The 27,975-nt window shown below is 37.2% G+C and overlaps 2 protein-coding genes across 2 annotated transcripts; one reads left to right on the forward strand and one right to left on the reverse strand.

The window, feature by feature from the left end:
• The first annotated feature begins 3,492 nt into the window (after positions 1-3,492).
• LOC133522135 (keratin, type I cytoskeletal 9-like) lies at positions 3,493-19,358 on the forward strand. The gene is made up of 5 exons (XM_061857363.1): positions 3,493-3,630; positions 8,847-8,913; positions 15,052-15,186; positions 16,491-17,319; positions 18,769-19,358. Exons 2-5 carry the CDS (start codon positions 8,853-8,855, stop codon positions 18,827-18,829), a joined length of 1,086 nt encoding a protein of 361 aa, XP_061713347.1. The 5' UTR covers positions 3,493-3,630; positions 8,847-8,852; the 3' UTR covers positions 18,830-19,358.
• On the reverse strand, positions 19,345-27,950 carry LOC133522133 (lysophospholipid acyltransferase 7-like). Its single transcript, XM_061857361.1, has 7 exons — positions 27,638-27,950; positions 26,800-27,110; positions 25,084-25,235; positions 24,434-24,645; positions 23,354-23,527; positions 22,692-22,830; positions 19,345-20,446 (listed from the first exon to the last, which is right to left on the reverse strand). The coding sequence occupies exons 1-7, from the start codon at positions 27,865-27,867 to the stop codon at positions 20,240-20,242; spliced, it is 1,425 nt and encodes a 474-aa protein (XP_061713345.1). The 5' UTR covers positions 27,868-27,950; the 3' UTR covers positions 19,345-20,239.
• Between the last annotated feature and the right edge of the window lie 25 nt (positions 27,951-27,975).

The following is a 27,975-nucleotide window of genomic DNA, read 5'->3' on the forward strand; positions in this document are numbered from 1 at the left end:
GACGCCGCTGCTTGTGCATACGACACGCCCGGTTGACCAGGGCTCACCAGCCTCTGCTTTTTGTGTTCTCCTTGCGGGGAGAAGGACTCGTCCCGCGTCCTTTTAGCAGCGGCTCGTGCGGCCTTGCCGGGCCGTTTAGGTGGACCTGCAGCCGAACTCACAGGGGTACTGGCCGACGTTCCAGCCTTAGGGGGTAGGATGGAACCTTTCCCCTTAGGCGGAGGTTTGCCAGCAGCCACCTGCTTGTTCGGCGCCGGTTTGGGTGCTGGCTTCTGGGAAGCCTGTGCCCCCTCCCCGATTGCAGGGTTTTGTGTGGTGACCAGCTGCTGCTCTCGTGCAAGACGGCCTGCTCGCCGCTGGTTCTTATTCTTTTTCTTCTTCTTCTTCTTAGCCTCTCCTCCTTGACGTTTAACAGGGGGGGGAGGATTAGAAGTCGAAGACTTCACGGGTCCGGCGGGGCGAGGCATCCCACTGTTAGTGGGGCGCTTCTTGGACCTTCGGTCCACTTCCTGCCAGTCCCGGAAGGTGTCTAGGCCAGTCTGCTCGCCAGATGAACTGGGTTGCGGACAAGCCAAGTTGTTGGTTTGACGCACTGTCACTGGAACAGCTTGTCTCACCTGTGTAGCTTCACCATTAGCGATGGACGCCGCTGGATCAGCTTGGGGGTTTTCGTTCGACCTGTTATCCATAGTTCGTTCGTTTTTTCTTCATCCTCATCGGCTCCCACCCTACAAGGGCCCACACATCTGGGAACGCCTACTCACACATATAAAAGGTGCTTTCAGTCGTTAGGACACCGACTCAGGTATAGAAGTGGGAAGTTGGCTAGTTGCGCGACATCAGGAGCTTGTAAAGGTGTGACGTAGGGTCGTCCAGGTCAGACGCCCTCCACCAGAATCACCTAAACGCACTCCCTCAGCATGGCCTTTCCCCACCACATCAGCAGCCGAAACTGCCTCAGCGGCCCTCCCACTTCTCGCCGTGAGCCCACCTACGGTTCCTCACATGACCATTTCCCGGACTGTGGCTAGTAGTCCGGGCTACCGTTTTGCCCGAAATTAGGGCCGAAGCAGACGTGTTACCACGCGGGTTGGCTATGGCTCAATCCCCAGGATCCCGTCATCCTTGCTTACGGCGCTCAACTGTGCAGGTCCTAGCACAGGTGGGTTGTGTATAGGTCATCAGTAGTTACCCACACCTACTGACGACGCCCGTGTGGATGTTTGCCGTCACTAGAAAGAGGCACGAATGCCAGTCGCTAGTGACGTTGCCCAGGGTGGACCAGGGGAGACAGACGGATCTTTGGGCAGGCCGAAGCCCACCCAAACTTCCCCCTGTCGCCCGCTCGGGGAGGTCATCGCACCACTCCACCCCAGCCACACCCTATTTCAAAACCAACCATGGGTCTTCCAACAGGACTCGGCTCCTGCACATAAGGCAAAAACAACTCAAGCCTGGTTTCGAAGGAACAATATTGACTTTATTGCCCACGAAGACTGGCCGTCCTCCAGCCCGGACCTTAACCCCCTGGATTATGCCATATGGCAGGTTATTGAGAAGAAAGCCTGTGCTAAACCCCACACAAATCTTGACTCCCTCAAGCGGGCCATAGTTAAGACAGTGACGGAATTAGACATGACAATCGTGCGTGCCGCTATTGATGACTGGCCTCGTCGTTTGAGGGCCTGTGTCAAGGCCAGAGGAGGCCATTTTGAATGATATTGTCGTATGTAATTCCTGATTTTGTGTACTTCATTTTAATATATAGTTTATTCAACTTTCGTTCGTATATTTTATGTAGATAAAGATTATTGCAGTAACAGAATTTAGTAACCAACTAGGTAGTGAGGTTTTAGGTATTTGTGTACTAAATACCACGACGTTTACTACAACTTCGTTAAAGTTAACCATGTTGAGCCAACTAGATCGACTCTTCTCTTGGCCCGGATGGTCAGAAATCAGACACGCTCATAAAACTAGTGTTAACGCCAGATCTTAGGATCTAACCGCAAAAGCACTTCTGCGTAGTATTTTACCGTGAAAAAGAATGAGAAGATGAAAAAGAAAGAATGCTCTAGCATGAACATGTCAAAAAATATATAATTACGCGTCGCTGCTACGCGACCGAGATACGATAGCTACGTACATGATACAAATAGACTACCCAATTTATTATGCGAAAAATCGTTTAAAATGGAAACGTTCTAGTAGTTCAACATACTCTGTACCTCTATTTATTACCCCTTAGCCTAAACTTAAGTCATGTATTTTTTCTTAATGTACAAAAAACAAAGCAAGTGGCGGTGCCGGTGTTAGCTTTATCAGACACTATAAAGAATAAACAAGGAAGATACTAACGTATCTAATAAGTAGTAAGTACACAAGCCAGACTTGAAAGTAAGACAAGTGGTCATCACGTAGCTTTCACTGTGGGATAAAATATGACGATGTAGTTAAGTATTTACAGCGTATTTTTTTTATAAAAATCTCCTTGACTTTATGAAATTGACATTGCGGATAAGAGTACGGTCTGTTACCAATGTTTGTATTATTAACCTTTGCCTAGGTGGTGTAGCATTTGATACTTATACACAATCGGTTATCATATTTTAAATTGCTTAATGCACCGATATATTTATTTATTAATGTTGTTTTCTCAGAACTGATTGCCATAAGTACGTTATATTTACCGATTGTATTTAATTTCCATTATTCTCAGAAATATATAATATCAGAAAAATGCTAAGCTATTTTAGATTCGTTTAATCTGTCTCTTATGTTTGCTTCCGAAAGTCACATATATAAATACATTATGTATGTGTACCTTTTCTAAAAATAGTTCTTTATTTTAAACAGGAGAGATTTGATTGGCCTTAAATATAGTATATGTACTATCCTTACCCAAACTAGTAATAAACAAATGCACATAAATAGCTGTATTGCTATGTGGTCAACGATAGTACAACCGCTCTATCTTTGTATCCTAATGAACATCTCAAGGATGTTTACATCATTCTATAAACAACCGGTTTTTCGCTCGCGATAAAAATCGCTAAAATGAAGCTTAGGTTTTTTGTTTTTGTGCATTGATTGGTAGACGTCTACGATGTCCGTCTCAAAACTGTAGGCGTTTGCCTAACCCTTAGTGTGTGAATGCGAGTTCTTTTCAAACTTATCGCTGTAAGCACTTGCCTCAAGTAAACCAAAACAAAATATGACTGACGTCGGTATCCGTAACAGCTATGCGTAATTGTAACTCACAAATAGACTGATATGGTTGAAGCGATTAATCAGTAAGCGAAAGCATTAAAGAGCCCGGTCTGTCTTTAATTATATCTTTAAAGGTTTTCCGCAATAATATTTTAATTAAATGAAATGCATTACCGAGAATTGCCTGTGTCATGAACTCAAGAGTAACATCTACATCCTATGAGGTCATTTAATTTTACAAATTACCAAGTAAACAGTGTTATCAGGCTCGGACAGTAATTTCGTAAACAATAAGCGATTTAGTCGGTTAGCGGCGAGGCGCTATAGCCACTTTTGTGCGTATTTAATTCAGTCGTGATTTGTCCGTCCTCGTTGTGTGGTAGTGTATCCTGTTCTCTGCCAAACCTGCAGTTAAAAGTCGTAAGTTTAAATATTTTATCGTATACACATTCTGTGCAACGGTGCAAAAATTCCCACGTACGATTCTGAGTCCAATATTCTTTCAATCTAGTCAAACAGTGTAGGTACCAGTTCGGTTTTATATTCCATGTAATATATGCAGTCCGTAGCCGAGAATCTGTGTAAAGCGCACCCGACTTCTGGAGCGCATTTTATCTGGCGTCACCGTCCCACGGGCATGAAGTGTGAACACGCCGGATATATCCGCCGATATAAATCCCTGTAAGCGACACCCTTACTTACACCCGTGGCATGCAATCCCTGAATTTGTGAGACCGGCTGCCATGCACCGCGTCTAGAATTTGAACGCCCTAAATCCCGCTCCTCTGCAGCATAGCGCTCGTCACGTACTCGCATTTGATTCCACATTATATCACTAGACTGCACTTCAAAAGGACAATTTGGTTCGTAAAACGGCAGTTTATTTCACGAGCTGAAAGAACAATCTGAAACAGACAAAAAGTATCAAAAAACTATTATGCGAATAGACAACGGATGAAGGTACGGTTAGAGGTATGGCCGGACCGCCGGTGAAGTGCGGAGGTGACAGGCGAGCCGTTAACGCCGCCGTTACAGGCTCAAGTGATATATGAGCTGCGAAGTGGCTCGGTGCCGCTGTCACTTCGCGTTCCGCCGCCACACCGCACCCGCAAAAAGATAAAAAGGATTCCGAAATACGATTCACAAGTGGGCTGCCGGAAATGGGTAGAAAGTTACCGAGCACGGCTTTATGTCGGGTAATATATCTCCCGTATCGCTTCACATCCAATTTCTGCTGTATGGCATGTAATATCCCCTGGGGGTCCTTTTAATTTTTAGTCCGACGTCCTTTTTAATCAGTACGAAGCCATTAATTCTAATAGCGACGCCACTAATCATACCCGAGCCAGCGAGTCGCCGGAGCAAACATGGAAGAAAATTGTGTAAAATCCTTAGCTTAGTCGTGGGTAAAGTGGTAACTTAGTCGCGTGTCTACCCTTAACCTGACCCGCGTGACCTTCAGTGACCTGTGACATTAGGGGCGCCCCATGCCGCCAGTAGCTCACTTCGCTTTCCATCAATGACAAATTCATTGCCATCGATCCCTTTTGTTTCGTGCTCATGCGGAAAAGTACACTTATTTTCAGGAATAGTTCGCCCGAGTTGTGCAGGATATTTTGTTGAACAATAAACTGAATATCGTGTGAAAAAGTTTTCAATAAAGCGAGAATTCGCAAAGCGTTATCCCAGCGGTCCACAGTATTTGGTAACGAGCTTATGCGGAGCGGTCTCAGACGAAATAGTTTGAGGAATGTAGCCAGGTGTCATAAAGTTGCAACTGACGGACGGGCGGGCTAATATTGCTTGTGCTGAGTGCTGAAATGTGCAACAGCAAACTTATAAACTTATGGCTTAGCTACATATGACACCTATTCGTATAATTCTGAGATAACTCGATGTACTTCAATACCATAACCGTCACCTTTCTATAAATTTGCCGAAATTTCATTTTAAGTACCTCGAAGAAATTCAAAGGTGTTTGTGAAGTCTCCAATCCACATTAGGCCAGCGTGTGGGGACTAGCTATAGCTATATAAAGCCCTCTCCCATATGAGAGGAAGCCTGCGCCCTGAAGTGGGACGTATGATGCTAAATGTTGATTGCGATTAATGTAGTAGGGAACGGTGTTATATTTGTTATTTCTTACTGCTATATAAACCCTGCTTACTTTCACGTTTTAAGCTGTGTTTACCTTTTGAAACGGCACCGATGCATTAAATGGAAAAAAACGAACAAAATTACGGTGTGGCAAAAATGAGCAAATCAGCTATATAGTAGGAGGAAAAATATAAGCAAAAATACATTTAATACATTATGTGGACTAAGGTAAAATATCATTCAAAACTGATATGAATTCGCACTGCTTGTGAATTATGCTAGGTATAATTAATCTTTCATTTTAGTGATTGACTGAGTTATTGTGCACAAATTACATTTCGGGATTAATTAACTACGTATTCAATAGAGATATAGCAGTACAGTTAAAGTGAGTGTAGGTTATTGATATTATCATCCAGGTTAAAGATTAATGAATATTCATAGTTAGTATTTTCCTCGCATTGGTGTGGTGAAAAATGTTGTGTTTCACTCGAAGACAAAGTTTGTTTAACCCTCGTGCCTTGAAACCCTCCCAACGCTCAAGATTCCACTTCTTGAATCACTCGCTACGCTTGTGGTTTAATTTTGGAATATTTCTCTTGCTCGGGTATCAATATTAGCACGAGCGGTTAAACAACAACTTTGCCCCCTTGTAAAACAAATAACTATTATTGCACCACAAAGAATACAAAGGACCTTGGGCAGAATTGGACCAAAAACCAGAGATATCTTATTAGATAGGTATTTTTTTCAAGTTATTTTCCAAATAAGCTGCGTTGGGTTTAATCCAGCAAGCTGTAACCTTTTTCATTACACTTACACAGTAAAATTGTTGCACATTGTTGAGATAAATACTTACCTACACTTTGTACCAAAGATGGACTACCTACCTAATATTTGTACCTATGAACTGTTGTAAAAAGTAATGAAATAAACGTATTTGTATTTTATATGGACGTCAAGTTGAATTCCATTGCAGAATTGAGCTATTAATATTTTTGTCATCCGCAGTTAATAGTTACCTATTGTATGCGGCGGGGCTGTTATTCTACCCGATTTGTGTGCGCAGCGGCAGGGTTTGCTCAAAGTAACCAGAATACTTATTTTGTATTTTGTAGATCTCTCGATCATGTTATGCTGGATGATGAGACGCGACCTCGCGCGACAGGAATTTATCCTCCTGCTCAATGTATAAAATGTATTTCGCATTTATGTTCCAAGTGATTTATAAAAAAATACAAGTCACTGAGCTAAAGCAATAGTAAATCGTCTTAACTTAGGTAAAGACCAAGGGTATAAAAAGCAAACTAATACGTTTAAGTGAACAAAGTCATTCATTGTAAACAAACTCATTTTTTAAATTAAATAAAATTATTTTTGCAACAAAGTGGGTACACTATTCAAAGACAGCTCACATGCAGTTATGGAATAATTCATAAGCGCGTGACGGTCGAGCTTCTAGATCAGCTGTCCAGCGTAACTTGAGCGAGACGTCTCCACTATGGACATATACCCTAATTTATAATTAAATTCCATCAAATCTACCAAGAATTGTCACTGTCACGATGATATCTGTCAACGTCAGTATGACGGACCAGATGTCACCAACCTTTTTGGAATCATAAAAAAATATTAGTATTACGAACATAATAAAACCGTTTTTGTATGGAATACAGAAATTACGTCAAAATATGTGACCGAAACCCGGTTTCGGTCACTCCATTTTCTATACCTTTAATGAAACGCTGCCAGCTACATAAATGAAGGGTTTTTGTTAAATGTGTCGCCTATACTTCGACTCTTAGATGTTTGTTATGTATATAAGGAAATATTTATTCACTATACGCACAAAATTACGCACTTAATCTTAAAGCACTTATAATTTATACAGTACAAGCCTTACTCAGTTGGGGGACTAGAGTATTTTTAAAACATGCTGGGTACGCTGGGTGAGGTGGCATCTCCATACAATTTATAATCTTAAAATGCCAAATCTCGCAAAATTGTATTTAGATGACATCTGTTCTTTTCTGATTACCCTTTCTGTTTGAAAAATACTATAAGTAACAGACGTCAGATGCCGAATGGAGTGACAACTTGACTTGACAAGTGAGTGTCATGGCCAGCATAAATCTATCATGGTAACCATAACTGCGTATTACACTATCCTGTAGTTGTCGTTTTCGAATTTACGTTTTATGGTATAGTAATAATACTAATAATACACATCTTAAGACGATAATGTTATTATATTAAAACGCAATACCAAATGTTGTTTAGACCTGAAGTATTGCCATTTCAAACGAACATTTCTACCTCAAAGTAGTTTAAATTCAATATTAATTTATGGGACTGCTTTTTTAATAAGTCTAATTATTTGAACTTAGCATTTAAATGTTGTATTTCAAATTAGTAGTAAATTATTTATTTACGTGCATTCTTTCGCCAATAATATAATATTTACTATTTATGGAACGTTTCATTTTACTGGCAACTGGTAGATTGGATGGAATTTAATTATGAATCAGGGTTTAGAACAAGTGGTGCACGAATTTTAGAGGAATAGGAAAATTACACATACAATGAACAGACAGTACATATAGTACATGTACAATTTAAATGTACCGATAAATATAAAAACACACACCAATAGTACGTATCTTAATATACATACATACAAAATTCGTTAAATAAGTTAGGACCGATTGTACGGAACCTTCGGTGGGCGAGTCCGATTCGCACTTGTCCCTTTTTTTATAGTTCTATCCGATTTTTTAAATAGATAATGTGTAATTAAATAACTGCTGTCTACGTTTTCCTTATAATTCTCTGATACTTTATTTCGTGCATGGTGTGTTTTTTTAATACATGCATCATCCCTAATATCCCTATTACAGCAGGTTGGACTATGCGTCAGACAGATAGGTATTTCTATGTACTTCATTTCGTTCTATGGGAACTAAGCGGAATTCCATTCCAGAACTGAGATATTTGTATTATAGTCAAAATGTCATCACCTCTATTACCTAGCTACACAATAGAGTCCACCGCTGGGCGAGCGCAGCGCAGCGGTGCGCGTACCTCTATAAAACATCTGCAGCAATTAATTTACTTACTTGGACTATTGACTTATATTATTTTTATATCAAAGTCAAAGTAACACGTTTCAAACGTATTATTAATTATATTGATTTATTGTACAAAATATATAGACGCCGTAACATGCTTTACTTTCGTTCCAAGCTTAATGAATACACCTGTCTACATATTTGTATAAAGGATATTGCTTCGTATTTATTTTGTACTTTTATATCTTTATGCTGTTTTAATTCATACGGAAAATGATATCTACTTAAGTGGATACCTTATGGACTCTGTTTTGATTTACCTAAAGGTCTAAAGATAGGTATAACAAAAAATCTGTAGACTGAGCCGCCGCTTTTTCACTTTTTTGGTTTACAAATTAATACCTTTTTGCAGAATAAAAACAGATTTTAAATATATTAGTTTAGTCTAACGAAATAGTTTTTTTGTTTCAGATAAAAATGGATTGGAAGACGGGTCTTCTGATCTTAACATCCGTGTTCTATGCTGATAGTTTTTCAAGTAAGTAATATATTTTTAAGCATGGTCCATACCAGAAACTCTAATATATGCATTGTATTATGTGTAGAGTTATAGGTAACACAACTCGGGTAAGAAAGCACGTCAAATATTTTATGTAGGTATGTTTAAATTTTCTCGAGGCAGAGGTGTAGGGTTCAGGGATCGGAACCGGTTTTTTGGAAAAACTTTGAAATAAACATATATTTTAGTTTATTTTATACTCCAAATATAGGACTCGGGTGTGTTTTTAGATAACGACTTCGTATTATTGCCCAATTAGAAATGAAATAATTAACAAAGAACTAAAAAATACCGTTTTCGTTCCCATACAAAAAATACCGGTTTCCGATCCCTGGTAGGGTTAGAGCCGGTGTAGCTTTATTTGACGTTCATAGGCGCATTGTAATATGCCTACTTTAATATCAAACTAAGTATCTATATCTTGCGTAAATCCGCTGTACCTCAGGTTTTTGGTTTATATGTAAATGATACTGCGTTAAACATATTTATCTCTGCACGGAACTTCCTGTTCTCGAGCGTCGTACAGTGAACGTGACCTTTATAACTTCAACTGATTAAATCGGATACGCATGTTAGAGCGTCATACTTTGCAGAGTAATTATTCTTTAATCTATGTTAGCGATAGTTGATGACTCGCCGAACACGGGCTTCGGCCCACAGCCACCGGTGACGCTCACAGGCACGTCTTCGGTGCTCCCGAGCTCCCGTAAGATATGGCTCGAATCCATTACCTAATGCACACATAAAACGAACAACCCGACGCCTCGAGAGTAGCAAAACAATGAGTTATGATCCGACCTTATGATGCTCTTTTTATTTGTTTTTATTGCCTCTAAACTCGCACTTGCCGAGTCGCAAATTCCGTGCCACCAAAGAATTCTTCACATTTCTCGCTCTTAGCTTAAAATGTTTTCGGCGTCGAGTTTTTTCTCCCGCTTTTGTGTTGTTCGGTTGAATACGTTTTATTACTTTTACAATTCACAATAATGTAATTTTTATTCGAAATAAATTTCGGTTTCAGTCCCCATTATGCCGAAATAATTTTATTGGTTCGTAGGATCTGAAGCGTTTTGTCCTGTGTTCTACTTATAATTTTACCTGAATAAAATCATTGTTAGTAAATGTTGAGATATAGGCTTGTACTTAAATATTCTGAGACCTAAACCACGTTTATTTGCCACGGAGCACGGATTTAATAACAATAATAACAATTCATTGTAGCTTACCGCGAACAAAAAGATTTCTTTCGTTCATGTAATTTGACAGTGCGAAGCAACGAATAAAGAACTTGCTATATGTCTTTTTTTTATTCTACGATAGGTATTATATTATTTTGACCAGTGAGTCGTGCCACAAGCTATTTATTAAATTCCTATATAGCAACTTGTTTCCTATAAATAAGCTGTCAGTTTCAACTTAAACTTGCAAGCTGTCATTTTATTTCTTAGTAATTTTATTGCCACGTGAGGCTTGTACTGAAATTACCTTAGATTTTTTTAGTGACACAACTCTATAGACGTTCAAGAATCCCTTATCCCAGACTTACTGTATCAGTAAATATTAAATAATATCAGATAGTAATATATATTAATCACAAACAAAATAATTACATATTTCCCAAAAAAAGCCTAATACATATTGATCTATTTATACGAAGCTGGTCATTTCTAATTACAAGAAGGAAAAATTCCTTTACTTCGATTACCTTTTATGGCTCGTTGGATAGGAATTCGAGCAATGTTTTAGACTGGCGCCTTTGCAGACAACTTGGCATAGTAGGTATTTTCATTTTTTTATTAAGTAAAAATAATGTTAAGCTTTCACTGTCCTTTACAACGATTAATTAATGACTAGTTAATATTAAAATGATATATAATAACGAATTCGCAATTTTTTTTGCCACTGTGTCGCATTAGGCGGCAAATTGCTCACCGCGCGACAACTCGCGTATGTAAATTGTTTTTTTTTTCGTAAGTCAAAATATTAATAGTTTTTATTAAGTTTAATGGTATTTTAATATATACTAAGTTTAAAATAATAGATATTGATATTTGATTTATTCTTCTTTACTATTTTTTAAGTACCTAAATACTAAAAACACATTATTGTTTTTGAAAGAAATTCCTCGGGCTATATCCATCCCATATCGCCTGTTTTGTGCCATCTGAATATCAATATACCCTCAGGTAGAGAAGATACGTCATGTGCAGTATGCCCGTCTGAGGAAAATAGTACCTAGTACTAATAATGGGTACAATAGTAAGTAGATGTGCAAAGTTACTGTAGCACAATCGGAATAGAACAAACCTAGGAATTTCTGGAACAGTCCTGAAATTTGATATGTATGTAAATGAAAGGCTCCTTTTTCATGCCCATACCATTTGACATTTGAGGACCTCGAGGAATCGCAGCCATCTTGGAAAATGTGTACAATCCTGGAGAAATTCGCGTTTTATTCTAAATCTACATTATCTAAGAAAATACAGTGTAAGACAACATTAAAGCTTATTAAATTCTACACAAAAAAAGTCCTAGATATCTTTGCGAAAAAATCAATCTTGTTATAGGAAATACTTGCTGAATCTAGGTTTAGCGCTTAAACACTTCCAGGGGACATTCTCTTAATCGGAAACTCGGAGGAATATGAATTCCACTTTTATCTATACATATGTACATGATCTACCCCAATATCAACATTTTACTAGACTGCGACTTCACCAGAAAGTACTAAAAATACTCACGGTCCCCGAATGTCAAATGGTATGGACATGAAAAAGGGGCCTTTCATTTACATACATACCAAATTTCAGGGCTGTCCCAGAGATTTAGAGGTTTGTTCAATTCCAAATGTAAATTGTGCAACTTCCGTTTTATATGCATGTTCCAGGACTGTTTTTCTGAAATGTATATAGACAATAATCAAAGTCAATTTTGTAAAAATATTATTTATGTTTTATTTTATTTATGTAGTCTAACGCAAAGGCCATGTTAAAATAAAATAAAAATAAATACCCTAATATGTTCCCAAACATATCCTAATAGTTATTGATTTTTATACCACGTCGGTGGCAAACAAGCATACGGCCCGCCTGATGGTAAGCAGTCACCGTAGCCTATGGACGCCTGCAACTCCAGAGGTGTTACATGCGCGTTGCCGACCCTTTAAAAACCTGTACACTCCTTTTTTGAAGAACCCCATACTGTATACCCGCGGGAAAACCTTATCCTATAAAAATGGTAATGGCCTCATAATTGACAAATCAACATAATTGTCAAAATGATATTGGAAGATGGTATTATTAAACAAAATCTGCAAACCGTTTCTTTTAGTGATTGTTGATGTAGATTTCTCTATAGCCACAAATCCCATCAGGTAACTGATATCGACTAAATTCCGGGTACACCAGATATTTGGAGACACGTCTATATTGTCGTTTCATGGAAAATTGTCTTTCAGTAATGGTATAATGTTGGTTAATAAGTTGTGTTGGAAATTAGTTATATTGGAATCCGTTTATTATGACTGTTTATATTGACCAACCGTTTACTATGACGTAATTACTGTACGAAGTTTGGTTTTTATATATAGGTATTCCGTCGCTGGGTTTTCATATAAAGTTCTTTGTAATAAAGTCGGATACGATGACTTCGCTTACAGTGACAAATCGCTTACTATGCCTGCTTATATACTTATCAATCCTATTTTCTTGAAATAGTGACTGGTTATATTGACATATTCGCTAGTTTTCGTGGCCGTCTCACAAGTCACAACTTACTTTGTGAGGACGTTTGGTTTGGCATGTAAATTGTTTTAGTTTTGGCAAGTTGATAATTGATATAATACTATAATAATAATGTTAAGAAAGCTTATTACGGCTACTTTCACTTAATATTAACATACGGTATCGACCTATGGGGCGACGCTGCGGACCGACTGAGGCCATTCAAACTCCAAAAACGAGCGATTCGGTGCATATCTCCCCAGATATGGGTCCCATGGGACTATCCAGCACAGGAACTGTTTAAACAAACAGGAATTCTCACCCTACCGTGTTTATACATCTTCGAAGTGGCAAAATACGTAAGACGTAACCTAACGCAATTTCCGACTCGCGGTAACGCACGCGGTCCTAGTTCCAGAAGGCAAAATGAACTCCCCTAAAACGCGACTTGCCAAGTCTAGGAAGTGTATGCATACGGTAGGGCCTAAAGTATATAATAAAATACTACTCGAGCTAAAACAAACTGCGAGCGACGAAAATTTCAATAAAAAACTTAAATCTAAACTGGTGTCTGATGCATACTATTCTGTCGATGCCTTTTTCGAGACCTAGCACTGTATCAAGTGAGTAAAACTATGTACATATATATATATGCTGGGCTACAACCGCGAAAATCGAAGTTCGTCAATTACGGGCAATTTTCTCTGTCACTCTAATTACGTCTTAGTAAGGAAATTCGGTTTCCGCGGTAGGCCCCCTGGTTTGCTAACTCAGCCTTGCCTCTCAACTCTATGAGTATTATTAAATTATAAGACTTAGCTATAAGCACAATGTACTCGTACCTGACATGTAAAATTTTATTTTATCAATAAAGTATTGAATTGATTTAATAAAAATAATCTCTCACAAAGGAGTTTGAGATTAATTTGGAAATCTTAACATAAATAAGAAATTGATCAATTGTTAGTTTTAAAATGCATGGCGCCATACATGCCATAACTTTAGCAAATACACATATTTTTAATTTGTTAATAATATGGAAACCAATTACAGTATCTATAAGTAATTATATACATTGGAAGCATAAAGGAGGAATAGGATATTCAACTTTTAATGCATAAAGTGGTAGAAATTTTGCTGGAAAATACTACAAATTTTCTCTCAAATGTCCCATGATTCCATAAAGATGATAGTCGGTCCGCGCAATTTTTTTATAATAATCGTATGGATTGGTTAGGTATGTTTTGGTACAGTCAGTATCATAAGTAACGGATCAGACTACGCGTCTAAAGCTAGTCTATCCTAATTTTCTAATAGTTTATGTAACAACAGGAGATGGTTTCTATTTGTAGCACAATTAGTGTTGTTAAAAGACTAGTCTTGAAGACTTTGAAACCTTAAAGACTCGGAAACCTTGAAGGTTCAAGCTTTGAAGACTTAAGCGTTGAAGGTTTGAGCTCAAAAAGGGTTCAGAACCTTAACGACTCAAGCTTTTTACGAGCTCTTATTAAGAGTAAGACTCGGGCCTCATAGAGCTCAAACTTTAAAAACACGGGCCTATTGAAAGCTCAAGGACCTTCCCCAATCCCGAAGGCCTGAGTCGAGCGTCGTGCTCAAACAATAAGCGTTCTAGGCAAAAAGTATTATTGTGTTTTTTTTATAGAATATTTTGAACTTAACTACGTTGCCACTTTGTAGTCATGTCTGAGTGTAGTGATTAACAGATCACAAAAAGTCAGTCATAAAATTCATCTGCAGTCGAAATAAATCTTTAATTTTACGTTTAGAGGTAATGTTACAAACAAAAATGCGATAGTCCAAATATTTTTTTTTCTTTTTTCCCCTTTTTCACAAAAAAAAAAATAATATTTTTAAATTCTAATGACCTCAGGATTACGCTGTTAAAATCGCTCGGATTCCTCACGGGCACCTTGTATAACTATCAAATATGGCATAGATTGATCTAATTTGTTAGAAGCTTTTAAGACTTAAATGCTCCAAACCTTATAGACTTAAACCTTCAAAACTTAGGAGGCTTTAAAGCTTTAAGGTTCAAGGCTTCTAGACTCAGCAGTCGCGACTCAAGTTTTGTAATTTACGCCTCGAAGCTTAAATTCACAACACTAAGCACAATTATTTTGCTACAGATACGTTTGAACGGGGCCCGTAGAGAGATGTCAGTACCTATTTAGAAAAGTAGTATTCCAGGGTGGCAGGTACTTCTAGCGCGTTGTTTCATCCGTTCCTATTGATGCTGACTGTACAATGTCACTGCCAATATCGGACTCCACATCCACGTGGCATTTCATATCAAAAGTTAGTTTGTGATATGGAAACCCACATATGTACCTAAATGTTTATGAGTTACATGTGCACGATTTATGTTTGTTTTCAGAATATGGACGCACGTGCAAAGACATAGGGTGCCTTAACAGCCAGGTGTGCGTTTTGGCAGAAGATCCCTGTTCTTTCGGCCACACCAGGGACTGTGGCACTTATCCAACATGCAAAAAGAAGACTGAAGTTGAAGGTTTGTGTATTTAGATTAATAACAATCTTAACATGCATGCCGCCTCGTCAATTAAAACACATTGACGCTCGCTTCTCCATCTTGAGGAGGCACTTGCTTTGAAATAAAAAGTATACCTTTTCCACTTAGTGTAACTGGGTGGATCAACTTTTATTGCCACTCCTTGCCATGGTTACGGTTTTTTCCCTTGGACAACCGCTCTTGAAATCCTAATTTTATGGTATTTATATGTATTATTGTGGTAGTTTTATGCCATTTCTATAACAGAACAGGCCATCCACTGAGCATGTTAGTAAATCGTCATGCAACATCTCTTCGAACAAACTGTACCAGTATTATCCCTTGGACATCCCAAGTACCTATCTAATATGAAATTTATTTTCATATTATGTCGTGCCTAAAGCAAGTGTTAATTAAAGATTGTTTTATTTTACTAGTATAGTATATATCTATGTACATACTTACCTTACCTATAACTTGCACAGAGGTCGATATGATGTGGGTGTAATATGCATTTTTTGAAGTAGCTTAACTGTCTAATTTTATAATTTTTCAAATTTTCTGCGCACCGAAATCCCCGTAGGTATATGGTATATGTACGTACCTACATACCCGTGTAGGTTAATATATGATATATGGGATCACCTGATGACGATGGCCGTAGGCGGCTGTAATATGAACTCTGTATTGAATTTGGACCTGTTGCCTCGTTAGATACTGAAGTTGTTGACCTTACATACGTTTAAAAGTAAATATTTTCAATATACAGGGGAAGTACCTATTTTTTAAAGATATTAAATTTTTATAGAAATGCCTAATATATCGTATCGATTAAAACACGGTTTTTACAAATACTATTTCCTACAGGAGAGTATTATCGACAAATCAACGAACAGGTTTAGAATAACGAAAAATTATAACACCAATTACCGATATTTATATTCTGACATCATTACTGTCGAAATCAGTTCAAACATCCCACATACATTAGATAGTGTCTGTATTTCCTGCACGAGCATAATAAACACGTTAATCGTTAACACAGGCATCTGAACTAAATACGAGATGTACTAAGTAAAACAAAATGCTAGTCTTATAATACCATAAGTATACCATTATAAATTATAGCAGCTAATTCTTGAATATCAACTGATTCTTTAACAAAGTTGAAGGTGTAATTAAACAATGTAAACTTTGTTGCCCTAACAAAAATATACAGAATCCGGACTAAGGCACTATGACAGTTGATTGATAAGTACAGAAACTTCTCGATATATTATTACATTTAAAAATACTTATTTCAGGTTCACACGCTGAACCGCAGCCTTCGGTGCCTAAACTAACGCCAGCGAGACCTCAGACACCCACGAGGGACTCCGACTCGGCTCCTAGTTACCCTCCGCCGGCCCCGCCCGCCGGCGGCTCGCCCTATGGAGGCTCCTCGCCATACGGCGGTAGCTCGAATAACGGCGGCAGCAACTATCCTGGTGGTTCGCCCTACGGAGGTGGTTCTCCTTACGGAGGCGGATCTCCCTACGGAAGCAACACAAACGGAGGAAGCAGCTACCCAGGAGGCTCACCTTACGGGGGCGGTTCGCCCTATGGAGGCAACTCTCCTTATGGAAGCAATTCAAACGGAGGGAGCAGTTATCCGGGAGGCTCACCTTACGGAGGCACTCACGGTGGTGGCTCACCCTACGGAGGAAACTCACCATATGGTGGATCCAACAACAGAGGAGGTAATTCACCATATGGTGGCTCGAGCTCCGGAGGTTCAGGCTTCGGTTCTGGCAGCAAAGGAACCTTGGACAGCATATTCAATACGCTTAACAAATACGCTAGCGGAGGCGGAGGTGGAGGCGCCAGCAGCGGCAGCAATGGCCAGGGCCTGTCCAACATCTTCGGCAGCATTCTTGGCAATCTGTCTAAAAACGGAGGCATAAACAACTTGTTCAACACCAGACCGATTATGGAAAATCCTAACTATGCCTCTCCTTCAAATACTAGGAGTTCTAACTCTAACTATCCGTCATCAGGATACCAACCGGCTCAGAACAGGAACTATGGGGGGACGCACGCCAAACCCAATGCGGCCTCTACTTTCAAGCCCGCGACCTATGGCTGGAATGTTGGGTAAATAACTAATTCAGTAACAGTAACACGGGTGGAGTTTTAACTATTATTTTGCTAATCTAAGCTTCTTGCAATTTTATTTTTTTTAACTTTTAGTCAAAATTATAATTCTGCACTAACATTTATTTTAAGTATCTACGTAAATTTCAATGGGTGCTCTTGGTTAATTGCAAACGTAATGTAATTACAAAACATTTGCCATACGATAATATAATGCGAGAAAAAGATGGTACACAATTAAGCTGGCACTGTATTCCTGGCATTAACTTTTTTATGCTTTTGTGCTTGGGTGCAGTACCAGCAAGGTATATCGCTTTCTATAAAGTTTAAAATACCAAGGCTTATGCAATCTTGATTAATGGGAATTAAGTTATTCTAGTTATAGATTACCTAATTATCGTTTAAACAAATACCTTTTTATATATCACCTTTGCCTTGCTCAGCAAAAAGATACTCCTTCAAAGTATTTTTACTGTACAGTGTATTATATAGTAGTATTTAGTTTCACGAGTCTTTAATATATTGAAGCCATTTGAACGCCACGCATGGTCGCAAACTTGTCTTACTCACAAATAACTACACACCGTCACAAACACGACCTGCGACTGGTGAAAATTTGAGCACTAACAGAACTAAATACCAAAAATTACCAAAAATGCTGATAGATAAAATAAATATGTTTACTAACAAGAATCTCTGATGCTATTTAATTAATGATTTTTCCCTGTTTTTGTGTAAGAAATGTACAGGTGGAAATCTAGAATCTCCTAATCTGCTGGTCATATTTCAAAGATTGACCAATATTTTATTACTTCGTCAAACATTCAACGTTGGTGAGAGAACAGGAAGAAGAAGTTTGACAGTGACTGAGATATTTGGTCAAATATTTGATGCGGATTGTAATTAAGGTGACCTGCCCTGCATGGACTTACTCGGGACAATGGCTAATCTGGATTAATACTATTCACAAACTAATTTATAACTATACCTACTTTAGGAGGCTGAAATGGGTAACAATCATAATTGTGTATGTGTTTTGAACTGTTATTATCTTTATTTTTTTAAATGCCACAACCCGCACATTGTTACCTATAGTATTTTTTTTACATTTTACCATTATTATTTAGTTGCAATAATAAGGCTATGTTATTAAGCTAAATACTCGTTCCAAGTGTCACTTTATTTATCAAACTTATATTAAAATAAGCTTTATTTTAATGCAACATTGTAAAGCGTATGTGCTTTAAGTAAAAGTGATAGAGACTATATTTAAATACAGTGGAATCTACAAATATCTACGTTTGATAAATAACCTTCAGAGGACTTGACACGAGCCATAATAAAAACGCTATGTAGATAGTTAAATGTATCAATACTCTATGTTAAGCTTTATTAGTGCGTATTTGCCTTTAGTGCCATTCTAATGTATTTTATTACGTCTGTTTTCAGCGTGATACTCGTTTTGACATACCTGACACAGCAATACCTCTACAGTATGACGCGGGGTTGAAAACTAACTTACTTAGTTGTTTATCTATTGTTATTGTGCTAATATGTATGTAATTTGCAGATTAATTATATTGTAACTATATCGCCGTTTTAAACGCCTAGAACCACACACGAATTTTTGAACTGTTTATCACTTTCATTAACTATTTGTCACTTTGTCTCTTAAATCAAAAGAACGGCGGTTAAAAGTAGATCAGTGTAAGTGCTAATACTGTTTTATGTTTTTTATCGTTTATGGATTCCAAATATTGTTCTTAAGTGTATGCGTGTCTCTTAATTTTAAAATATATCGCAAAAGCTAGTGATTTTACAGTGATTGGTGTAATTGTTAAATGTGATAGATAATCAAAAAGCCACCAAAACTGGCAAGCATTTAGTCTTCTAAAAGGTTTACAGAGAAGCAAAAATTTATTTTACCAATCTTTGATGCAGTCAGGTTTTAAGTTATAATTATAACTTCTGGTGCAAGACTTCCATTTTATAGTACCTGTCAAAATTATTCTAAAGAAATAAACATTTCATATAAAATATACACCTTTATTCATTTGCCATTATAACTAAGACTAGAAATATATTTATGTTGGTGGCTACTTATGGCTTTAATGCAATCGGAATGTAAACATTTACTTAGTTTAGCATATATATGTAACCTCCTGAACACCAACAACGCCATAAAACCTCAAGGATTCTGTATCTGTAACACCATTGACAACTATCTAGCAGAATAAAATTTAAATGGTCTTTGCTGGTCGGATTATTTTACAGATGGCGCCATTATAGGTTTTACCTGTCAATCCTACGAATAGTGTCAAATACTTGAGTTTTGACGTTGGCATTCTGAAAGTTTGACATAGTTGCCATCTTTTAGAATGTTACAAAATTGACAATATAAAATCCCCAACCTAAAATATCCTCAATTATATAGTAATCAATTAATAATAATTAACACCAAGTACCCTAGGTACCTACTTCAAAAACCCTTATAATGTAAAATAAACAGCAGCAAAAAAGATACACACTGCTTCATTGTCATGGAAACAGATTCATCTTTATGCGAGTGTGTAAAGAAAAACTGTAACTAACTGTAACTGTTGCTGCTACCAATACAAACTACCACGACTAATACACTACCATTACGTAACAATGATTTATAAATATATAACATTTATTATCTTTTTTATCGTTATTATTAATTTGGAAATCTCCTTCGTTCACTTATTATATTGCATCATTTGATTTTCATATAAAAGTAATAAAAAAAAATATCTAAAAAAAAAACAATTTCTTGAGCAATCTCATTATAAAACCCCTAAAAATGTAGTAAAAATAATTTCTCTAAATCTCTATGAAATAGAATTAATCTCTATCAATTTTCCTCTCCTTTTTCTTCAGATTTATTATCTAATTTCTCCTATAGTTTCTTGGGCTTACGCTTTTGTGTTTTATTCAACACAATACCCAGTAAAAGGAACGCGAGCCACACTCCATACCAGTAGTGGTACATAGACGAATAGTATATCCAGATTCGATCAAAGGTGAGCAAAAGGAAAGCCGCCGCTTGATATGACTCTGAGTGGGACCTTAAGAACCACATCACAAATCCAATCATCTTCTTTTTCTGAAAAACAAGAGGGCATTTTTGATGTTATATGATGACAATGATTGAGAAAATGTATGTTTTCATTTTTCCATCCATGAAAGACTCCATATATGTATGTAGTGGGTGGCGGGGAAAATTAAAGCCACATGCCCGGAATTTGCCGACGACACTGCCATGTCGTGTCAAAAATGTGTATTTTTTGGGCAAAAGTACTCGTACTATTTTATATAATGAAATAATGTATCCGCCACCAAAGGCCCAAGTCATGCACATAACCAATACAACCAAAAAGTAAACTTAGCCTTATTTACACGGCGCGAAAGTTGCATGGAATATTTGATACATTGCGAAACGTAATTTTAACGAAAATCGCATGTAAATTCTTGATCTGTGTGTTTATAAAAACCGTTAGCACATCACTAGACCCCGCTATCGGAGGTGCAAAATGGTAGCTGTCAATTTCGAGTCATTCTTAGGGATGGGTAAAAATTATTTTGAAATACTTGCTACATGTCGATAATTTTTCTTTACCATAATGATAGTCTAATACTTTTATTAAACGTGTTTATTTTATAAAATAGGACTAAATAATTTTAAAAAATGAACATCTATTAAACATTTTTCATTTTTATAAATAATAGTCTTAAATCTTTCATCATTCCTAAGAAATTATCGTTATCTTCATAGCACAAACCATTCATAAATGAATTAAAAACAAAATGTAAATCTCTCTTTTATTGCCACCAAAGGGGATACCGTATTCATAATGAATGTTCAGGTTTTTTTAGATTCTAGTGCAGTCACGATAAATATATACAATAATTAACTTTATATATTATTGTCTTAGCCCAATTTATTTTTAGAAATGTATGTCTCGTAAAACTATACTAAAACTTTTTCTAAGTTAATTGGCGTTAGACTTATTTTTCTGTAGCTGAAAATCCATTTTAAGAAGGAAAATGACTTTTCTACTTCGACAGAAGTAATGGGCAAAAATTTACATTTGGCGTAATTTTGTACTGTATTCTTATTATACAGAAAAATCTTATTTCTAATTGTACAGAAAAATCAAGTAATGATATCGACATCATAAATATTTTTACCTATTCCTAAGACCTTGACAGCTACCATTTTGCACCTCCGATAGCGGGGTCTACACATCACACACAAATACCTAGTTGGTTACTAAGTTCTGTTACTCGATTTGCAACCTTTTTATTTCCGTTAAAACAAATGCTACCGAAAAAATAAAAAATATATAGTGGTGGATTTGTGAGCTATAATTATATACCACACATAACGCTTATCTCGTCGTATCTCTAATGAATTGGGCCTAAAAGAGAATCGTATCGCAGTAATTGCGTTGCACAATTGTGGGCACCCGCGAAACATGATTTTGAAGTTGCTTGAAAACCTAAAAATCAACAAACAATTTGTTTATCGCACAATTAATAGATACAATAGTACTCAGAGCTTCGATGACCACAAGAAGTCTGGAAGACCACGCACCGTTCGGACCCCAGCTCTAATAAAGCCCGTCCGGAAGCAAAAGTTGTTGGCAATACAGATGTCTGTGAAGAGAAGCTCCCTAAAAAAAAAGTTTTCAATGAAGACCTTGGACTACACGCTTACCGCAGACAAAAGGGTCATTTGCTTAGTGGACGATTAAAGACTTCTGTGAAAAAGGTGGGAAAACTGGGGCCAAAGTTTACCAGGAAACCGTTTTCGAACCAATATTGAAGCCCTTAAGCCACACCCTATTTCAAAACCAGCCATGGGTCTTTCAACAGGACTCAGCTCCTGCACATAAGGCAAAAACAACTCAAGCCTGGTTTCGAAGGAACAAAATTGACTTTATTGCCCACGAAGACTGGCCGTCCTCCAGCCCGGACCTTAACCCCCTGGATTATGCCATATGGCAGGTTATTGAGGAGAAAGCCTGTGCTAAACCCCACACAAATCTTTGACTCCCTCCAGCGGGCCATAGTTAAGACAGTGACGGAATTAGACATGACAATCGTGCGTGCCGCTATTGATGACTGGCCTCGTCGTTTGAGGGCCTGTGTCAAGGCCAGAGGAGGCCATTTTGAATGATATTGTCATATGTAATTCCTGATTTTGTGTACTTCATTTTAATATATAGTTTATTCAACTTTCGTTCGTATATTTTATATAGATAAAGATTACTGCAGTAACAGAATTTAGTAACCAACTAGGTAAGTTAACTTGTATTAATTGTATATGTAGTTATTCATTTACTTACCATTCCAGTGGCTTCCTTGTAGTAAAGCTTGAAGTAAATATCTTCGGCCATCAAATAGAAGGGACAAGCATAAATGCAGAAGAAATACCCAGCATGGAATCCATGCCAGATCACAGACACAAACAGCGCTGCATGAATCCTGGAAAGTACAAAACAAATATGATTACACATTTTAGCATTTAGCTCCAGGGAGGGCATTATCGAGTGATGTCGTGTCATACTCCCAACTATAGAAATAAATAGGGTTGCCATAAGTCCCGTATTTACGGGACTGTCACCGTATTAAAGAATCGCGTCCCGTATTTTACGTATCCCCTTTTTGTCCCGTAAACTAAACAAAACTATGTCAATATGTATTCGCAAATTATGACAACCCTAGAAATAAACATACAATCTACAAAGCTACTACTAGAACGAAGAATTATTGCCCATTCGTGTCGCATGTCTCAACCGGAGATAAGGAGATACCGAGACGCGTATAGTACTCTAAGATAATACGGGCTCCCGTTTACCAATCGAGCTATCATAAACGTATAGCATCGACTTCTTCAGCTATGGAATTTACGGCTACAGTTTTTCCACTGCCTTGCCACGTGTCTAGGTATTATTTTGCTTAAATCTCAACTATCTTCGATAGAACCAAGTTAAAAAACTAATCTTACTTGAGCGGTTTAACAGGGAACCTCTTATAGACCACCATAGCAACCCAGTACTGCACAGCCTTGTTCCAGACCTTCATGGAGTCCCGCAGTGTCTCCACGGTCTCACAGCCCCATACATCCATGGACTCCATGGTTTTGAAATCATATTGAGCTTTCTTTGCCTCTTCCTCTCTCCTGTAAACGTAAATATCCAGGTTACAGTTTAACTCTTGTGTACCTACTCGTAAGCTTACTCTGCACTGAATTTGCACGACTCAATAGATCATGTCATTCAAGAAGACGCGTGCCTTGACTCGTAATGTCATGTTATTAAAGGTTAGATTCGACAAATCTGCGCGTCATCGACTCATCGGTAATGTCACGAACTATATGGGAGTAAGTTCGTATCCACTCAACGGTATAACTCCGTGTGAATGTCGTGTCGTCTGTCGTGTGAATCTAAGAACTTGTTTATAAAAAAAAACATTTGGCTATATCTCTTTGATATATCGCGTTTAATTTGATAAATAGTTAATCCGTATATACCGCGGAATTCAGAACATTTTCATAACTCAGACAACGAGTTGGACGGATTGAGTTTATGTGTAGTCGCGTTCAAGAGTACGGCTATAGGTACTCGTAAAGTCAGATTCTAATTTCTGGGTAGAAATATAATACGCTCGTAGGACGTAGTTTTTCGAGATCAAAAGTATCCTGTGGCTGTTTGAAGCTACAAGGCTAGAGAACTGTAATAGGTAGCAATCAAAATGACTTTTGTTACACAGATTAGGGCCCGAGCCGAAAAAATCATCTCATAAAATTTAATATTTCACTTGAAACTTATACTCTTTTTCAATTGACTGCATGTTAGCCTGTTAGTTATTGACCCTTTGAACGCTTTGTGTCATAGACACAAACATCACTCAAAAGCCAAGAACCCTGGCGCAAGGGAGCAAATGTAAACCTTACTCGAAAGTGTGAAGGTTGCTTTGACAGCCTCCGCCACAACACATATAGTTGTCATCGGTGCTGTGGGCACGACTAGTAACGACGACTTTAGGTGTTCTTGGCGTTCAAACGGTTAAATAAATATGTCCTTACATTTGTTTGAGCTTCAAATATCCAACAGTAGGTCCATGTCCAGTCCTATTCCTGCCTTCCACAGGATACGCCCCGACGCCAGCTGACGTACAAACACTCTCCGCCAGTGTCATGCCGGCGTAAATGCGTTGGCGGAACGCGGCGAACAGCACCCATGGATACATCATACGGTAGACGAAGTGTCGGTTGTTGTGCTCTTCAGTCAGGACATACTGAAAATAAAATAAAATATAAGTGGTAAAGAACATAAAAACACACTTTATAAAATCATTTTATTCTACATAGAAGGGGGCTCTTATTAACTTTATGATTTTTCTCGTCATAGATAATCGTTTTTTTTTTACAATAACACCCAGGTTAACCCGTGAAAGTGCAATTCAAAAATCAATTGTATTATCACTTATTGATACAAACATTTCATATGATTGATATAGAATGACGTTATATACTAATTTGGTGGCACATGAGTACCAAGCACAAGTAATGAAATGATGGACATTTTCAATGCTCTTGAGTGTAGTTTGTAGAATAAGTGTATTCTATCAATTCATGCAAGTTTTTATGAACTAACCTGTACTGTAATTACTACCTACCATTAGTCCAACATTCTAAACTCTTACGTTATATTAATAGGTAATACCTTAACATACCTCTAATGGCCAGATGTTGGACAAAGCCAAGTATAAAGATATGAACAAAGGCACCATTTTCAGTGTGGAGATTGTGGTGCCCAGGCAGTCTGCATACTTGCTGTAGGGCAAGTTAAAATAGTCGTCAAAAGTTCTGTATCTGTAGTAAGGTCCTGAAAATTACAAGATAGCACTAATATGTACCAATCAATAAGTAAACATGTTGACTCCAAACATACATATTTTGTGTTCAGTCAAATCAAAGTTTAAATACTAGACCCTCCTGTGGCTATAGGGCCTTTTATGTAATGTAATGATATGTGGTATAAGAGATGTGGACTTTATAAGTAGGTATTCAAGTCCACGTCAAACCCTTACTTGACACAACTAATTTAAGTTTCAATACACATTCCATTATGTCCAGATGATCATAATAACATTTAAGCCTTAATATCTGTATTAGTAGTATCACAATAGTTATTTCTTTCAAGGGGGTAAAGTTGTCGTTTAACCGCTCGTGCTAAAATTGATAACCAAGTAAGCAAAGGATTTCAAAATTTAACCATGAGCCTAGCGAGTGTTTCAACATGTGCATTTCAAGGCATGACAATTAAACAAAATTTACCCCCAGTGAAATACAAAATTTTTCACCACACCAACCCAAGGAAAATATTTACTGTAACATATCAAACAAAAACAAATTTAAATTAATGTCATTAAAATATTAATCATAAAAAAGTCAATTCTACCAGCCAACATAAGGAAACAACTCAAAATTTGCATCAGTTTTTTTTGCCCCACATGTGGATAAAATGCAACTTTCTCATCAGTTTTTGAACAATCAAGAGAGCCTTTACCAGTTGGTGTGGTGAAACCTATATTATCCCTCCATCTGGCAAGCACTCTCTGTGGGAAGACGTCGCCGTCTCAGCCGAGGCACGTCTACACTGGCCGGTTTGTGTGTGAAGAAATTGTCTCGCGCGTATGCTCGCTCTGTGTGGACCTGGCTAATGTCTATTTGGCATTTATTATTATTATTATTTATGAATGCACAGGCAGCTTATAGCTGATACGTGCACATTGTCCTGCACTTGTATTTGTCCATTTATAAAATGTTTATCGAGTCTGTTTTTAAAAGAGTTCACTGAGGGTGCACTGATTATGGATTCGGGCAAACTTAATGTTTCTTTTTCTTTCTTCCTGTTACTCCCTGCTGGAGTGTGGGGCTCAAATCATATTCTTCCACTGACTCTGGCTGGTTCTGGGCAGCAGAATATATAATCAACAGAAAGTTGATACCAATAACTAAGTGATGTCCATACATCATTATCACAGTACCAACAACGATTTGACAGTACTAAAAGATTATGTCAAATAAACAATAACAGAAGTGACACTCCTATCGAGAAATGTTTATATGTACCTATGAGTTAAATATGTAGCAATAGACTTAAAAATATTTTGGTCATCTATTAAGAAAATCAAAATAAAATACTTTAAGAAGTAAATACTGATATAAAAATTTAATAAATTATTGACTTTATATTCAAGTTGACATGTTGACTCATAGGTAAAAAAATAAAAAATTCCAACAAAAACTTCATGTCAGGCATGAAGCACATCTTAGAGGTTTAAAATGTGTAGGCAGAATATTTAGTTTATACGAAACAGACATTCTGTTACACGTGTTCTTTGTATGATGTCAGCCACTCAAAGATTTATAAACATAATAATTACCTGTAAGCAACCCAACATAGCTGAATGAATAATGAAATAAGTCTTCAAGGCTAGGGTTAATTATTTCCAGAAATTCATCATCCTTGTCTGTCTCTTTTCCTTCAGTTTTATTTTCTTCCTTCTTTTTCTTAGCTTTTCCCACTGCTAACCAAGATCCATTGATTTCAAATGCTACTCCCACAACTCGGAGGACAGTTATCATCTCAATGAGATTGGTTTGTCCTGGTGGTGGTGGAAAACCAAATTTATCAGATAGCCTAAAGAAAAACAGGTAGCCAAACATGAGGAAGAATGTGACCACATGACAATATCTGAAAAAAAACGAAATAGTTGAGGATGTAGATATTTAAGAAAAAAATGAATCATGCCAACATAATTCATGATCTAATTTTATCTTAAAAGCATTTTGTTGACATTAAACTTAACATAAAGAATTAGAATACATGGTTTCTTTTACTAGGTATCAAATTAATATAAATGCATTTTATGACAATGACCCCATTAACTTATAATCCCTTTACTAGTTTTACTACTGATAGTAAACTTGCCAAACAAATTTTTTGACTTTCACCGTACTTAAAATGAATTATTGAATAATGTATAAATATGACATTGCGGAAAGGCACAATATTAGTGAATGTATTACTATATATTTTGGTAAAGTTTGGGGGAGTAAAGTAACCCTTTTTTGCTACAATATCAGAAAGATCTAGACTTGTATGAAAAAAATATTTCCCTAAAAGGTATATTCAAGGAAGTCTTTTTTTATAACATTTCTGATTGACTACTGTAATTCATGCGAAACACGGGGGCGGATTGCTAAATAAATATAACTTACTTTACGGTTGCCAGTTTAATAGCTAAAATTCCGAGAAGAGCTGACAGAATAGGATGTATAGCATTATAACCCGATACAATAATTATGAGAAGTAATCCAAAACTAGTTCCAGCCCACTTTTTAGCATTTATTGACTTAATGGACCGATAATACGGTCCTATCACAACACTGAACAATAGAAGCGATAAGTAAATAATATCATTCTTGTTCTGTGCCAAAAAGGCCCACATTTCAAAGCTAAATAGATGTTAGCAATAAAAAATGCACGTAAATAGAAACAGTGGTATCAAAGTAGAAATTACATGAACAAAATCGAGACGTAATCCGGTCGAGATGAG

Source organism: Cydia pomonella, chromosome 10, assembly GCF_033807575.1.
Source record: "Cydia pomonella isolate Wapato2018A chromosome 10, ilCydPomo1, whole genome shotgun sequence".
NCBI classification, from domain to species: domain Eukaryota; kingdom Metazoa; phylum Arthropoda; class Insecta; order Lepidoptera; family Tortricidae; genus Cydia; species Cydia pomonella.

Bases quoted from the DNA above. Each gene is read 5' to 3' on its own strand.
- LOC133522135 (XM_061857363.1), top strand. From the start codon at position 8,853: ATGGATTGGAAGACGGGTCTTCTGATCTTAACATCCGTGTTCTATGCT. The intron at 8,914-15,051 runs GTAAGTAATATA...GTTTGTTTTCAG, and splicing joins CTATGCTGATAGTTTTTCAA to AATATGGACGCACGTGCAAA. The intron at 15,187-16,490 runs GTTTGTGTATTT...TACTTATTTCAG, and splicing joins AAAGAAGACTGAAGTTGAAG to GTTCACACGCTGAACCGCAG.
- LOC133522133 (XM_061857361.1), bottom strand. From the start codon at position 27,867: ATGTGGGCCTTTTTGGCACAGAACAAGAATGATATTATTTACTTATCG. The intron at 24,646-25,083 runs GTATGTTAAGGT...TTTTATTTTCAG, and splicing joins CCAACATCTGGCCATTAGAG to TATGTCCTGACTGAAGAGCA. The intron at 22,831-23,353 runs GTAAGATTAGTT...TGTACTTTCCAG, and splicing joins TTCCCTGTTAAACCGCTCAA to GATTCATGCAGCGCTGTTTG.